Raw genomic sequence first — 15,942 nt, 5'->3', positions numbered from 1 at the left:
CATGTGCCTGTTCAGTGCTGCTTTACAGTCCTAGAAATTGTAGAAATTTTAATGTTTAATTGTTTTTGTTTTCATCTCGATTTGAAGTTTATCTGATGTACGCCCTGGTACAAGTACCTCAAAGTAAAAATGTGGAATATGGCCAAAATGGCCACTAAATGCAAAATGGCGGGCTTCCTGTTGTGTTTTTCATAATGCCCCTTGAGACTTTTTTGTTTTTCTAGTCATGATAGGTCGGTCAATGTGAACTCGTTCCAGGGGTCTCGTTGTATTTGATTTTTTGTTAACAAAAGTTTGAAATAAGTATTCACTTGGTGCTGTCTAGTGTGTTTTGTTAGGCACAGCTTCAAGAAGAGTAAAGCTCAGCACAGTGTTCCTTTGCCAGTGCCTCGTTGATGAAACAATTTGTTCCCTTAATTTGTAGTTGCAACTCTAGGAGAATGATAATAATGATGAAATATATCTTATTTTCAAGACATCTATGAAAAGAAACTGAGCAGTGTTGGTGTCTGTTTAACTGAGGATTATGTATCAGTGGTCACATCAGGTTTGATTGTCTTGTTTATTTCAAATATTTTTCTTTTTCTGGGATTAATAAAAGACATAAATGCTTCTTTTAATATGTTCTCCGAGTCAACGGAAAGCCAATGAGCTGTCTAACTCCACAGCCCCATAGTGCTAATTTCCCTTCTCCCTTATCTTGTTTATTAATCGGGGGGACTGATCTAAAAATCCATTTGAATTTTAACAGGAGAAATAAGCAACTGAATGAATTAATAAATTACTTTCCCTTTTATCATTTGCTATTCAACCTGCTGAGTCATTTAGCTTCTCCATTCAACCTCTCCATTCCGTGACACTTTGGGCCTTGTGCTGATAAAACAAGGGAAAACAAAGCAAATTAGCCACGAAATCTAATTTCAATTAGTTCTTCAATAATATTGACAACGTTTTTCATATAACAAGGGACAATACAATGAAAGCAAAAAATGATCGATAACATCATTTGTCTGATATTTCTTTGAGAAAAAACAATATTCATTGAAACTCACTTTTATCGTATGAAAAGTCTAAAAAAGCACAAGGAGGCTGATTGGAGCACGGCAATAACTTGTCAATGATCTAACATAACACAGTCATCCAATGAAACTCTGCATTAGTAAATAAAAAGGCTGATGTTGAGGAAAAGTTAAAAAGAAAATACACGTTTGCAAAAAGCAAATAAAGCAAATTCTTTGATTGATAACATGAACAAAAGTATCTCAACAAAATAGCAATAATACTTACAAATCCCTTCAAAGAACACATAATAAATATGTATCATTAAGAGCTGATTGAGACACATTAAAGACATTGTGAACAGCAGCTCGAGACAGAAAGTTCAATCTGTTGCCTACTGCCTGGACAATCTGTCAAGTACTGTGAAGTATTCTCTAACAATGCTTCTATAACAAGAGGGATACATCTTTATACAGCATTTGAATCTTCCTTCAGAACCCCATTCAGTACAATCTCTCAAATCTATAAGATGAGACAACACACAATGTCTTCAGATAACAATCACAAGTCTATACAATCTGTCTATAAGATGAGGGATTTATATTATAAAAGTTTTTACAGCATCTACTTTATAACATGATCTGTTTGCAAATGTAGAAATTGATATTTTATCATAATAATGTGCTTGTATTGAGAAGAATAGAGGAGCTGATACTCAGTGTATGTAATGATCTTTGTATTATTTACAGTACAATAAGGATTAGTTGCCAGTTGTGTAAAACACTGTGAAGTGTTGTTTTGTTGATAGATTTCTTGTATTGCACATGCAGACGAGTTTATAATACTAATGATAAGGCCTCAAGGTCAAAGCCTCATCATGCAGAGACCTCAATATAATAAGTAAGTATAAGTATAAGTCCTCTCTCAGGAAGTAAATATTTTACTTCCTGAGAGAGGAGCTCACAACAATTTCATTTATTTCATGTTTTAAATAAACACCTCTGAAGGTTTTGACTTTTAAAATACAGTTGTGGTGGTCTTTAATATTAATTAGAGGAATTCAAACAAAAGATAAGATTCGTTTCAAATATTCTTCTGAGATCATATTCATTTTTTTGTGTTTACGAACTCAGGCCCAGGAGATCTGCGTTACATGTAAAACACTGTGTTGTGTTGTTTTATTGATAGATTTCTTGTAGTGCACATGCAGACGAGTTTATTATACTAATGATAAGGCCTCCAGGTCAAAGCCCCATCATGCAGAGTAAAGACAAACACAGAAACTGCAGATATAAAGAAACAATAATGACCCTGTGTCCAAGTTGCCTGGTTTTAAACGCAGGCTCTTCTATGACTCCATCCTCCTCTGGCCACCTTTTACTTTGAGGTAGTTGTCAAAGTTGGGCTTACAGATCAACTTCAAATTGAGATGTGTCCTCTCAACAAGATGGAGATACAAACTAACTCAAAGATCGATTTTTCGTCACACTATGTGGCGTGGCGTCAAAGTTTGATTAGTAGTTAGTTAGTATGGGCAGCTCAGCAGAAACCACATGAGATAAACGTGTTAAATTGTCCATGCGTGGAAACATAACAAACATAAAAAATTTGGCAGCGGTGGGATTCGAACCCACGCCATCGAAATGACTGGAGCCTAAATCCAGCGCCTTAGACCACTCGGCCACGCTACCACGATGTCACAGGTGACACTATTAAAACAATATAAAGAGCATCTACACACGTGTAGTTCTTCCACCAAACACTGACTGATCTCAACCTATTCCTGCTATATATAACCGAGGTACTGTAGCCGATACATCACGTGTGTTTACGCTCTTCATTTGAACCAGCTGTCTTCTCATGTGACGCTAGGCTATCTAACACATGCTAACTTTAGCCAGTGCTGCTTTCAAGTGCTCGTCCGTTACCGTCAATATCAAGCGTTTCTGCTCTGAAAAAACATATTTTTCTGTATTATTTAAATTATGCATTTAGAATTTCCCACATCATAACAGGGCATAACATACCATAGCATAGCACAACCAAACATAGCATAGCATACCGTAACATATTATTATTTTAATGCGATACAAATAAAACTAAAATTGAAACAGAAGTAAAAGAGAGCTATTTAGATTGAAATTTGGTCTTTAACATAATAGAAATAAGTGTATTTCAGAGTCAATGATATATTGATGATTAAATGTACCAGTTGCATTCGATCGCTGAAAGTTTGTCCAGTCCCAGGTTGTTTGTTCTTATTTCCGACAGCACTGAAAGCAGCAGTAGTGGGTGGGCGTGTCCGTCAGAGATCTGGTGCTACGTGCGTCGGGCTCCGGTCGCTGTGGTGGATCCACGTCCCGATCGCAGTATCGTCCCCCGGACCCACCGTGGACGCTGCAGCTCCAGAACCGACCGACCGAGTGTTGTGTGGTGTGGTCTGTCCGAGGAGGAGACTCGAACCTGCAGCTACTGACGCTACTGACGCCCTGTGTTTATTACCGAGACACGGAAGAGGTGAGTGGGAGAGTTTCACATTCTCACACAGTGAAGCTGGGCCTCAGGGTGATATACTGCATGTTCTCTAAATACATGGAACTTACACACACAGACAGACCAAAGGAAAGCGAATCCTCTTCTAGTGGGAGGTTGTATTGCAGCATAGCTCAACATGACCCATGGCTGCAGTAGCACAGGACTCGTATTTGTTGTGATAGTATTTCAACCATCTGTATACACAATGCAGCAGAGTAGAAAGGTGCTTACAGATGCTGGACACCATCAATTTAATGAGCTAAGTTTTTTTTTTCCATGCTAATGCTCACATTTACTTCTTAAATCAGCTTTTATACAACTTTTTTGGTTATTAAACTTCCTGCTGCAGAGATAACTTTCTCTCACATTGTATAAGTGGTTGTGCAGCCATGATGCAGGCGTGTTGTGTTCATCATGGCTTCTATAGATGAACTCCTCAGTGTCTTTTGTGTGTGGCACCGCTCTCCAGTCACTCCCCTGCCTCCTCTCATCAGCAGGACAGCAGACATCATGGAGGACGACGACCTGATGTTCACCATGGAGGAGGAGGGCAGCGCCAAGAGACCCCCAGTCCAACGAGGGGCCCCCAGCCAGCGGACATCCTCCCTGGACGACCCCAACGCCAGCGACGACGACGACGACCAGATCATCAGCCCCATCTTGGACGACTCCGCCGTGGAAATCTGTCACTACTTGAAGAACCTGGTGTACACCCGGCAGCTGTCGAACTCTCTTCCTAAGAACAGCTTCATGTACAAGGTGAGCTGTTGCCCCTGGCAACGGGATGCGAGATGATGCTCACGTGCAAAGTCAGGCGACAGTTAAAAATTGAGCCCTGGGTGATTCTTTTATTGTCGCTCAATATGAAGTTTAACAATTTGTAGTTAGTGTGTTGTGGTTCGGCTCCATCACAGACTCTTGTTCTGCAATGTGCTGCAAGAACAGCTCTTTGCCTTATAAGGAAATATGATATCTGCCCACAAACCAATGTGTCTGCTGTGTATGTGAATGTCCACCTCATCATTTTACTGTGACGAGACCAGGAAGTATCAAAGATTGTATCTTACCTCATGTGATTACTTGTTTTCCAAACACGTTTTTGTTGTTGACAGGGTCTAAAGAAGCACATTTTCTCCATTTTTCTACTTAGAATGAAACAGAAACAGTGGCAGAACCTCGCTCGTACAAGGTTTTGTCTCAGAGCGCACGGGTATGTTACAGATTAAATTATATCTTTATTCTCTTCATCCTCACCAGTGACCATCCACGCCTCCCGTCTCCTTCTCCACTCTGCGATTAACATCATTTTCCTACTTTTATTTCCATACTTTTCACTTTTTCTCTCTTCCCATGACTCGTTTTATGCTGGTGTTTTGTGTATCCTAATCAATGCATCCTCCTTTTTTCTACACTTAAAAGTTCATAAATCATCACTAACCAACATCGGGGTTGTTGTATTTTTGTTGACACACCAAAAATAGGATTTGTTTTTGTTTTGCTTTTCCTCACAAACAGACGTGACATCCTCCCAGTCAAAATCACCACCCTCCATGTTTCTCTCTATGTGTACCCTTTGCTCTAAATATAAACATGTCTCGAATGCCTCCAGGACAGAGACCAGTACACGAGGAAGACGTGCTGCTGTGCAGTATAAGGGGATAGGGGGGGGCATGGCTTGGGTTACTGCAGCAGGTTTAGATTCCTAGTAACACTTCTTAGGGTCCTACTAAGAAAGTTATTTATTTTAAATGGCAGACCTGCAGATGGCCATGGAATACGCAATGGTGATAACATTCATTTTAAGGTGGCAGTAAAATATTGAAGTTACTATAAATACATAGGAGACTCCGGCCTTGTACTACAGTGTTATGTATTATGCTTCCTTTCTACTTAAAGAATCATTCATTTGTCCTTCCTTCTTTTTTATTTTTCATTTCCTGTTAAAAACTGTTTAATGCTTAAGCTGCCGTTAGTTCTTCCATGAGTTTTGTTGATAAATCACTTCCATTGTAGCCGATTGAGGGGAACCTGTTTACATTTGCCTCATTTGTGACCATAGTGTCATCACCTAAAGGCTGCAAATGACAGATGTTATGCAGAAAAAGCACAAAATTGACACTGTCATATAAACAATATTTCATAGTTTTTGCATTAAACAGCTTCCCTGGGTTTTTCCCCCCCCAAGTAATCTGGCTAACCTGTTCTGGAAACCGACTCCTCCCTTATTTTTACATGAGACTAATACTGCAAGCTATAAGATATGTTTCCTTATCATGACAGGATGCATGGAAACATGCAATTGAAAAGGCCAAAGCCATGCCCGACCCCTGGGCTCAGTTTCATCTGGAGGAAATTGAGACAGAGCCCTGCATTCGTTACAGGTAAGAATAACTCTGTGTTGCTGTAAATCAACAGCAGTGATGGAACTTTTTCCTCTGCAGATTATTTACTCGTGTGCTTTTGTGTACTTTGAAAAAGGCCTGTTGTTGTATGAGAGAGGTACAGTTTGGGTGTGAACGTTTTTAAAACAACAATGTGATAAAGTGCCAAAGCAATTATATTTGATTAGCTCAGGTTCATAATCTAATGGAGTTTAACTTGTTATTTAATTGGATTGTTTGTATCTATCTGTGTCAGTTTTTTCAAAAGTTGAAAAAGTTGTGTTTGTTGATGTTTTTGCCAATTGGGAGAACCACCTCATAGAGTTTGAACGTGTTGGCAAACAATTGCTTATTTTCACAAAAAAGAAAAACGGTAGTGCACCATGAACTAAAAGGCACTAAAAGAGCAGCTTTAATGTATCAGGGTAGTTTAGGAAGTTACATAGTTCAGCATTAGATGAGAATGTGAGATTCCCATATTGGAATTAGCCCCAAACACTCCTTGCAGAGTTCTGATACGTTGCATCAAGGCAGCGACAAACAATGGAATGGGTTTGTGCAAAACAGCAGGGAAATGGATTCCTTTGGCAGAGTGTGTGTTTGAGGCTTGTTACATAACACACAGAGTGACTTGACTGCAGAGAGAGGAGGAATTGTCAGGAGCTGGGATCTACCGCCACTCTTTTTTTCTTGTGCTAATTTTGCCCACATGTAACCTCACTCCTTTTCCCTCTCTAATGGCACAGTATGAACTCGATGGAATGAAAGTCATGGTACACAGTGTTCCCAGGCTTTAGAAGAGTGACTATATTTTAATCTTGTTTAAAGGCACTCAGGTTTCAGATGTGAAAACTTGCAGCTGCAGCTACATTTCGTGCATTATTCATTAACTCAGGCCACACACCCTGACAAGACAAACAGACACACTGACCCAGTGCACATGTACAGTGTGTGCACCTAATAGGATTTTATGAGTCACATTCACTCCCTTAACCTGCATTCCAAAACGAGGAGGAGAAACATTACACACTCCAGAAAAACATGCACACCTTTTCACTCTTCTCTGCTTGATTCTGTTTAAAGAGGAAACTTTGTGTGTCCTGCGCCGCCCTGATAAGAACTGATTATGGGCTGGAGACAGGCCAACGCCCATAGGACAAACAGGAACATGGCAAAAATGGCCAAGACTGGTTGTCCAGCCGAAAAGTCAAAACACAATTTACGCTGACAAAGACAATTCATAATTTTTAGAACAAGATATTTGACTGATCCTATTTAGTATAACTTATTTTGACTTAATTTACTTTTCCTCTTCACAGGTACAATGCCATCACAGGGGAGTGGGCTCAGGACCAGATCCACATCAAGATGGCTACTCAGGTACGACTTTTCCTCTTGAAACACTGAAAGGCCGATATTTAAAACTCACATGTACACAAGCAATTCTTTCAGCTTGTTGTCTCTGGTCTAATTTCTCTCTCTTGTTTTCTTGCAGCCGTTTGGGAAAGGGGCGATGAGGGAGTGCTTCAGAACGTAAGTCCTACTCATCAGTTCTCATCCAGCGGTTATTGCCCTTGTGTTCTAGTCACAGAGGCTGTCAGTGTAAGCAAAGCAGGGGAGTGTGGAGCTCTTAGATTGTGGCCTACAAAGTGGTGTAGGTCCACATTCCTCTGGCTCAGACTCAGGAGGAGAGCCGCTGAAGGACTCCACAGTTTATGAGCCCAAGATTGAACAGAGAGTATGAAGCAGCTCATCAACTCGTCCATGGTGGCAAGAGGGCTTTAATTCAAACTTTGGGATGCTTTTTGTTTTTGAATAGAATTTGAGCCTATTTTGGTTTCTGCATGACGTCGCAGAACAAACGAGAAAAGGAATAATAGTGTAATTGTCAATGTTTAATCCTCAGTTATGTGGGAAATGTAGCTGAGAGGCATCCGTCAACATCTCCCTCATTTCAGCTGTTTGCTATTTGCGGTATCCCACGGAAAAATCTGTCTGGCAAAAGACCCCGAGCCCCAACAAGCCCAAACAAGTTAGGTCCTTAAAAGCATAAATCTCCACATGTGAAATGTGGTTTGTTTTCCCTGAAGGATTTGGACACGTGCGTTTGGAGCTGTTTTTATCTGGGGTCATGTTGGGCAGATCTGAGTTTAGATCCAGTTGATGGAAAAAAGAAAAAAATTGTTTCCCTATTTGTAATTTCAGCTTCCTACTTTGAATAAATGAAGGGTTAATTCAAATGCTTCTCTCTACTGTGAATTCTAACCCTAATTTAATTTCCTTCCAGGAAAAAGTTGTCTAATTTCTCGCATAGCAGCAACTGGAAGTCTGCATCAAACTACGTGGCCAAGAGTTACATGGAGTCGGTGGAAAGAAAGGTTTACTTTGAGGATGTCAAGCTGCAGATGGAGGCCAAACTCTGGGGGGAGGAGTACAACCGACACCGACCTCCCAAACAGGTGCAGGACAAACGTTTGCTTTTAAGCTGAAGCTGACCTGTAATGGGACGAGACAATATGGATCAAGTCTGCTATGATCCTTTGAAAGCATTCAGAGCGCATGGCTGCACAATCCTTTAATCCTTCATTTGATAACGGAAAATACTTTAATCTTAGATTTAGTTATGCAACAGATGATTATAGATTATTTTATCTTAACCATTGGCCTTTCCGCCCTTGATTCGAAGGACCATGTGTGAGTGAGTGACTGTTGATCTGTTTGTAAACCTCAGGTGGACATCATGCAGATGTGTGCGGTGGAGATGACGGACAGACCAGGCAAACCTCTCTTCCACCTGGAACACTACATTGAGGGCAATTACATCAAATACAACTCCAACTCAGGCTTCGTGAGGGACGACAACATCAGACTCACCCCTCAGGTGAGTGACATTACCTCTCGGATCTTGATACGTGTTCAACTAACAATCACTTTATCTCAATCATTCGTACCCTTCTGTATCCAACAGGCTTTTAGTCACTTTAGCTTCGAGCGGTCGGGACACCAGCTGATCGTGGTGGACATCCAGGGGGTCGGGGATCTCTACACTGACCCTCAGATTCACACCGAGAAGGGGACTGACTTCGGAGATGGAAATCTAGGTTTGGTTCTGTCAGTTTTTCTATAAGCTTTTTGACAGATGCTGAAAGAGATATCGCATCCCGACCATATTGTACCTGTGTTCCAGGTGTGCGAGGCATGGCGCTGTTCTTCCACTCTCACCTGTGTAACAAGATCTGCAAGAGCATGGGCCTGATGCCCTTTGACCTCTCACCTGCGGAGAAATCCCAGCTGGACTGCACCAACAAACTGCTCGTAAATTGAACATGTTTATAACCCTAAAGAAAGACAGACAGGGCCAGAAAGCAGCATTACATCAGGGTAGATAACGAAAAACATTTCAGTAACATATAAATAATGATAATAATGACAAAAATGAGGGGAAATAGGAGTGAATTTGATTGTATTTGTTAAATGTACCATATGTTAAATACTCATTATTATCTCAAAAGGATTATAACCAGCTTGGTTACACTGGCACCTTTACAAAAATGTGGATTAATGTGCTTTGTCCTCATGAAATTATAAAATATCCTGCAGCTCTCCTGCTCACGCTCACTCTCACAAGGATATTATAACTACTTTGCGTTATCTTCATTATCAACCGCTTGCTTCAATCACCTGAAGGAGCAGTTTCATCTTGTTTTTCTCCAGCGGTCGGCCCAGACGGTGCTGAGAGGTTGTGAGGAGCCGTGCGGTTCCCCTCGAGTTCGCACCATGTCAGGATCTCAGTGGATGTCCCGCCTCTCTGAGACGTCATCTGCAGACGACAACATGAGTGACGTGGACTCAGTCCCCTGCTCGCCTCTCATCCTCTCATCTCCGCTAGCTGCATCTGGAACAATGGGCAAGTCGCCTGTTGGTACGGGCCTGAAGTCATCAATACACAATGTGCATTTATGTATGTTTTGTGTATTGAAGAGTGGGGTTCACACTGTAAATATGTAAATATCTGATTTCTAACAGGTTTATGTTTTACTGGAATGAATGAACATGACAGATTTGGTAACAACAACACAGGAGAACATAAGGTGAGTAACATAAGGTGAATGGGACAAGCAAAAATAACACTGTGCCACATTCTCCTATGACCAAATTGCTTTAGTTTAGGTCTCAAATCTGAAGGGTTAGGGTTCGTATTTAAGTTCAAATACAGCAGCAACACTTTTATTGCGAGGCACCGTGTGCACAATAATTTACCTCATCCCTTTTTTTAAAGATAGGCATCTCTGCTCTGAGCTGCGCTTACACGAGTCACTGCACTGACTTTATTTTCATTTTTTTCCGCCTGTAGGAATTAGATAGCGGCAGTGACAGCGGATTCCCCAGCGAGAGGAGGAGTGAAGGCGATTCGAGTGACCACGTAGACGGGGTAAAGACTCATTTAATCTCACTTTGTTTTTACTGGACCAGTCAGACAACTTCCAGGATTGGTTAACAGGATATTTTCAAATAATGGAATCTCTTATTTTATTGACATAAACAGCTTCTCTTCAGTTGAGTAAGACATACATGTGTTATCAAGTTAACATAATAAGTCGGGAAATATATTTTAGATATGGTTAATATGGTTTAGATAGGTATTAAACTCATTTGACTAATAGATGTTTAGTATCTATATTGTATTAAGGAATATGAATAGATTATTTTCATATCTGAAGAGACATTTGTGATCATACTGGCCTGACGTCTCCATTTTAACACTTATTTTCACTGAATGTAATGTAGGACTTTTCTTGGTGCTGTACATAGCTCAGTCGTCGTTTTCTTTCTGTCGTCCGAGCAGCTGTTAACATTTTCTTCTTGTCCACATTAAGTTCAGATAACTGTTGGATCTTCTGACAGTAGCCTCTGTAATGCATGTTGTGTCACCACGTAGGCTCATCATCGATACAACAGACATTATTCCGAGTCAGACGAGGACAGTGTCAGACGGGTAAACAAACGTAGAGTCATCAGTGTCTTAAGCCTCATCCCTGCCTCAATCGTACACCTCCCTGAATTTTCCACATCTTTTCCTCACTTTGCCATCCCACCTTTCTTCCCTCATCCCTTCTTTTTTAACAATGAAATTTGTTCCTCATCTTCGCACTAATCTACCTCCTCCTGCTCTGTGTCCTCCCTCACCAGTGGAAGGTGGTAGCTCCACCAAGAGCCTCCACATACCTAAATTCATTCAACCCTGACAACGAATGGGTGATTACTTGCACGGAGGATCGAAAGCTCGGGCATCATGTCTTGCAGCGCTGTGCGTTGTTATAGCTATCAAGAGCTATCTTTGCAAAAACCTTATCAAGCATGATTCTCAAAATTCAAATGTGAGCCATGTTCCCTCTGCTCTTTATTCAATTTAGTGAACCAACACAAGAAGCAAAATGGAGAGAAACTGAAAATGAGATTTGAAACCGAAACACCATCTACCTCTGTTTCACCAGCTTTGCTCATGATTCACGCCATAATAACTTTGTGTGGGTGTGTGTGTGTGTGTGTGTTGTCATGCTTCACATGATTTGTGCATTTGCTGATTGACAGGCCTGCAGGGGTGCACTCCTCCAGCTCTGAGCAAAAAGCTGATCTATGCCATCTAGAATTAAAGCACATTTTTCCGGATGGGTACACCCCTGAGAGTCGAGTGTGATTTTCGTACTTAATCTACCTGGCATCATATAATTAGTTTTCAGATTACTGTGGTGAAGAACAGATGGTTAGACTCTCCCTTTATTTTCTCCTTCTCATATCTCTGCTGCGTGGGTTGTGACCAGCTGACGGACGAGAAGTGGAGCTTCTACCATTCGTCTCGTTCTCACGTCCACCGACCGTCATGTGTTTCCACTGAGGTGGAGCGACTCAGCACTCTGCTGCAGAAAACGACCGGCCAGTCAATTCTTGGAAAGGTGAGAAATAAACCATCACATTGGATGATTTAGATTTTAAATAAAGATGACAGATACGAGCAGGACTCAGTCTTGCATTAACAGATGTTTTTATTCTTGATGGTCACCGCACCGCAGCTTATTAAAGGTTATGCTGTTTTAGCATTTTCATACATCTAACATATACTGGGTCTCTGTTCTCCTCCACAGGTCCACCTGGGCATGGTGAGGTACCACGAAGCCGGTCGCTTCTGTGAGAAGGACGAGCAGTGGGATCAGGACTCGGCCATGTTCCACCTGGACAGAGCCGCCCAGTGTGGAGAGCTGGAGGCCATCATTGCCCTGGGCCTGTGCTATCTGCAGCTGCCTCATCACATACTGCCAGACATGGAGCTGGAGGTACAATTCTCCAGCTGATTTGACTGTGGTCTTGTGTGCTCCTGTGTGTTCTAACATTGTTGTGCTGTTGGCAGGATAGCGCAGGAAACAGGATGAAAGGTTTCAAGTATCTCCTGCTGGCGGCTGAGGCTGGTGACAGATCCGCAATGATTATTGTGGCCAAAGCCTTTGATTCAGGAGTCAATCTGTCTGCTGACAGGTCAGTGAAGCTTGTTTTTAGCAGATGAACCAGTTTGAGCTAGAAAGATGAGGAGTCCTTATCCTACAGTCATGATTATACTGCCCCCTGGTGGGAGTTTTTTAGGGCAAGGTCAAACTAAGACTGAATCATTTTTGATGTTTCTGTTTTGTTTAATCTCTCTCTTTAAATTTCAGAAAGCAGGATTGGGGAGAAGCGATTCGCTGGTATGACAGTGCATTGAACATGACGGACTGTGACGAGGGGGGAGAGTTTGATGGGACACAGGATGAGCCTCGCCACCTGATGCTTGCCAGAGCAGGAGATATGTTCCAAGAGGGAGGCCACAACCTCACCGCTGACCCACAGAGAGCAGGTTGGACTCCGGCTCGACAGACCTCACTGTGTTAATATACAGAGTGAAATCCATATTGAGAGTATTGAACACTCGCCCTGTGTTGTCTTGAAATAATCGTGGTGGCTGTAGACAGATGGAAACACAACAGATGCAGTTCATTATTTCCCCCCCAACATTGCTAAATACTCTATTTTACGTCGAAGTATGTGAGCCACTTGAAGGGGAACATTTTATTTTGTGTAGTAATATTACAAGAATAAAGTCCCAATATGGACAACGATGGAGGAATAAGATATATCAGACTTCATAGAATTGGCTTTAAGTCATTGTAGGTTTTTGTCTCTTCAAGGGATTTGTTAACAGCAGGAAACATATAAATTATCACCATCCTCATTCTAATTGTATCTGTTAAGTGTTTCTTCGGAAAAAACATTATCTGATGCAAATTTTATCGCTGCCTCCTTAATCGCCTTTCACATCATCTCATCATCGTCATCGTCTCTCCCTGCAGGTGATCTGTTTACAGAAGCAGCAGAAGCTGCCATGGCCGCCATGAAAGGCAGGTTGGCGAACCAGTATTACATGAAAGCTGAAGAGGCCTGGGCGCTGATAGAGGAGGAGTAATTGGGGATACATGCTCTCATCACAAGGCATGCTACAGGAGATCATGTGTCTGACAGACAGCCAGTCTGACCCTTTACACATTCAGGACACAACTTGGATGGTTGCAGTTTACATTTTTTTTATTACAGAGTAGTGAATGGATTTTTTCTATTGATGCCTGAGGTGTGTGTGTGTATCTTCCAGGATCAGGCTTGTATCTCTAGGTTCCTGTCCTTCCTTCTCTCTGTTTGTGAAGCCAGTAATGCAGATTCCTGTTTTCTCTCATTTCCTGTGTCTGCTTCCTTCTGGCCTCTGACCGTCTGTAGGAAAGAGATAAACTAAGGAATACAAAACAAATAAAACAAGGGAAATGGTTTACTTTTGCTGCCCCCAAATGCTAATGAATGCTCGGATGAATGTTTGTTAAAATGTTTGCAGTATAAAACTGTAAAATAAAGTTTGCATCGCTTTGTACAATGAAAATGTGTCATTATTGTTTCCTGTGGAGCTTGGTGGCATTTAAGACCAAAAACGGTACAGTATTACATTAATGCTCCATCTCTGCTCCAGTAATATGTTGTTATAGCATAGTTGTAGAGCAAGTAATTCAAGTAATGTAATAGTAAAGATAATTTTGCAATATAAATAATTATATAAATATATATAAAAGTAGATGATTTGAAGCTGAAAAGCAAAAATCACAAATGTAAATTATTGTTCGTTAAATAAATGTTGAAAAGAAAACTACTTCATCAATTAGATGACACATCTGCTGCAAAAAGTTGCAACCAATGCAAGTCCAGAGTCCTGCTGTAAATTGCAATGGAATCAAACGGAAATGTTTTCCAGGGGAACCTCAAAAAAGTTGAATGCTTTGTGAAGTTACTGGAGTCTGCTCCTCCTCAGTGGTAATGGAATGTTCACGTGTTATTTCAATGTGTATGTGTTTTATTACTTTGCAGTGCGTTGAGCTCTCTCGGCCACCGTAGATTCCGTCTCCGTGAACGTCAACCTGTATGACAAAGTGGGCTTTAATATAACTAGGCTCGTGGGCAAAGGAGACACAAAATCACAACAAAAAACTGATGCACAAGGAGAAAAATAACCAAAAAGAGAAACAATATCACTATTAAGAGACTTGTGATAGCTCATAGACCTATGGAGGACCAAACATGACTTAAGTATAAATAAATAAATACAGAAATAAATAAATAAATACAGAAATAAATAAATAAATGAATAAATAAAAAAGGATATAAATTAATTAATACAGAAATAAATAAATAAATACGTTAATAACAACAGAAATGTCTAAATAAATGTCTTAAATATATTTGCACATTTATTTATTCCCTGATTTATATTTTTCACGTTTTCAATCACCTTATGCTAATGAGAAAGGCGGGCCTAACCGCAGTCTCATGCAGGATTGGTCAACTGAGCTATACACACACACGCACACAGGCCCCGTGGCTCCGCCCCCCTCAGTGCCACACACTCGCACAGAGACAGAAGCAGTGACAGAGACTTGAGCTCGTCACCGCGAAGCAGCTGCTGAGTGACTTTGTAAAACAGTGGAAACAGTGAAAACACAGAGTTTCTCTGGTCACATCTGCTCAGAGATCAGCTGCTTCATGGGCAGAGCAGAAGCTGCAGGTGGTTTGTACCGAGCTGGAGTTTCTGCTTCCTCCTCCTCTCTGCTCTCTCCTTGTGCTCAGGAGAACACGAGACGTGACGCTCACAGTCAGGATTACTGACACCTTATTCATCCCAATAAAAAATAACCTGAACTAACCCTCTGAACTTGAACTAGTTCATTTTAAGTGTGAACTGGCTCAACACTGCAAACAGCTACTGGACACCAGTCAGCATTGAAAGGCTGGATAATTCCACTCCTGTGACCAATCCTGCATGAGACTGCGGTTAGGCCCGCCTTTCTCATTAGCATAAGGTGATTGAAAACGTGAAAAATATAAATCAGGGAATAAATAAATGTGCAAATATATTTAAGACATTTATTTAGACATTTCTGTGGTTATTAACATATTTATTTATTTATTTCTGTAATAATTTATTTATTTCCTTTTTTATTTCTGTATTTATTTATTTATTTCTGTATTTATTTATTTATTTCTGTTTTTATTTATTTATACTTAAGTCATGTATGGTCCTCCATAATAGACGCACAAAGATACAAAAATAAGCTAAATCATCTTCACGAGAACAATGAATCCAGAGCACAGATCCACAATTTATAGAATGTTGTCTAGCACCGCGAAACAGGTAGCGTGGCCGAGCGGTCTAAGGCGCTGGATTAAGGCTCCAGTCTCTTCGGGGGCGTGGGTTCGAATCCCACCGCTGCCATAAGTGACATTTTACCTCCGCCATAGCTTAAATTGTACCTTACCTCCTCTCCGTACACATCCGCACACACTACCCCCCACACTGGTTTCTTTTTCAACACAACGTTACACCTGTGAACACAAACAAAGAGCAGACACAACTGCGCTGTGGAGTCGCTGTGCATCATGGGCCCGGGCTCCTCCCCACGTGTCT

The 15,942-nt window shown here is 41.1% G+C and overlaps 1 protein-coding gene and 2 non-coding genes across 5 annotated transcripts; 2 read left to right on the top strand and 1 right to left on the bottom strand.

Moving 5' to 3' along the window:
- Positions 1-2,608: 2,608 nt before the first annotated feature.
- Positions 2,609-2,690, bottom strand: trnal-uag (transfer RNA leucine (anticodon UAG)). Its single transcript has one exon. It is a non-coding gene; the product is annotated as a tRNA-Leu (tRNA).
- Positions 2,691-3,314: 624 nt separating this feature from the next.
- eef2k (eukaryotic elongation factor 2 kinase) lies at positions 3,315-13,869 on the top strand. Of its 3 annotated transcripts, none has more exons than XM_061094620.1 (19): positions 3,315-3,516; positions 4,029-4,293; positions 4,685-4,744; positions 5,815-5,915; positions 7,235-7,295; positions 7,411-7,448; positions 8,203-8,374; positions 8,647-8,796; positions 8,884-9,016; positions 9,103-9,230; positions 9,630-9,822; positions 9,942-10,006; positions 10,270-10,347; positions 10,855-10,911; positions 11,738-11,869; positions 12,059-12,247; positions 12,322-12,446; positions 12,623-12,801; positions 13,295-13,869. In XM_061094620.1, the coding sequence occupies exons 2-19, from the start codon at positions 4,045-4,047 to the stop codon at positions 13,405-13,407; spliced, it is 2,223 nt and encodes a 740-aa protein (XP_060950603.1). In that variant the 5' UTR covers positions 3,315-3,516; positions 4,029-4,044; the 3' UTR covers positions 13,408-13,869. The 3 variants fall into 3 exon arrangements, with proteins under 3 accessions (XP_060950603.1, XP_060950602.1, XP_060950601.1); XM_061094619.1 differs by having other exon boundaries at positions 3,316-3,516; positions 4,032-4,293; positions 9,630-9,837; XM_061094618.1 differs by having other exon boundaries at positions 3,316-3,516; positions 9,630-9,837.
- A 1,799-nt stretch (positions 13,870-15,668) lies between these two features.
- trnal-aag (transfer RNA leucine (anticodon AAG)) lies at positions 15,669-15,750 on the top strand. Its single transcript has one exon. It is a non-coding gene; the product is annotated as a tRNA-Leu (tRNA).
- Positions 15,751-15,942: the final 192 nt, after the last annotated feature.

The sequence above is a fragment of the Limanda limanda genome, chromosome 21, assembly GCF_963576545.1.
Source record: "Limanda limanda chromosome 21, fLimLim1.1, whole genome shotgun sequence".
In the NCBI taxonomy this organism is placed as follows: Eukaryota; Metazoa; Chordata; class Actinopteri; order Pleuronectiformes; family Pleuronectidae; genus Limanda; species Limanda limanda.
Note: the sequence above shows the minus strand (reverse complement) of the source record. Positions and strands in the feature narration are given on the sequence as shown.

What these genes read in the sequence shown, in the direction of transcription:
- eef2k (XM_061094619.1), top strand. Translation starts at nt 4,045, where the DNA reads ATGGAGGACGACGACCTGATGTTCACCATGGAGGAGGAGGGCAGCGCC. An exon ending in TTTTGTCTCAGAGCGCACGG is followed by an intron (nt 4,745 to 5,814) that starts GTATGTTACAGA and finishes TTATCATGACAG; the next exon opens with GATGCATGGAAACATGCAAT. An exon ending in ACAACACAGGAGAACATAAG is followed by an intron (nt 10,007 to 10,269) that starts GTGAGTAACATA and finishes TTCCGCCTGTAG; the next exon opens with GAATTAGATAGCGGCAGTGA.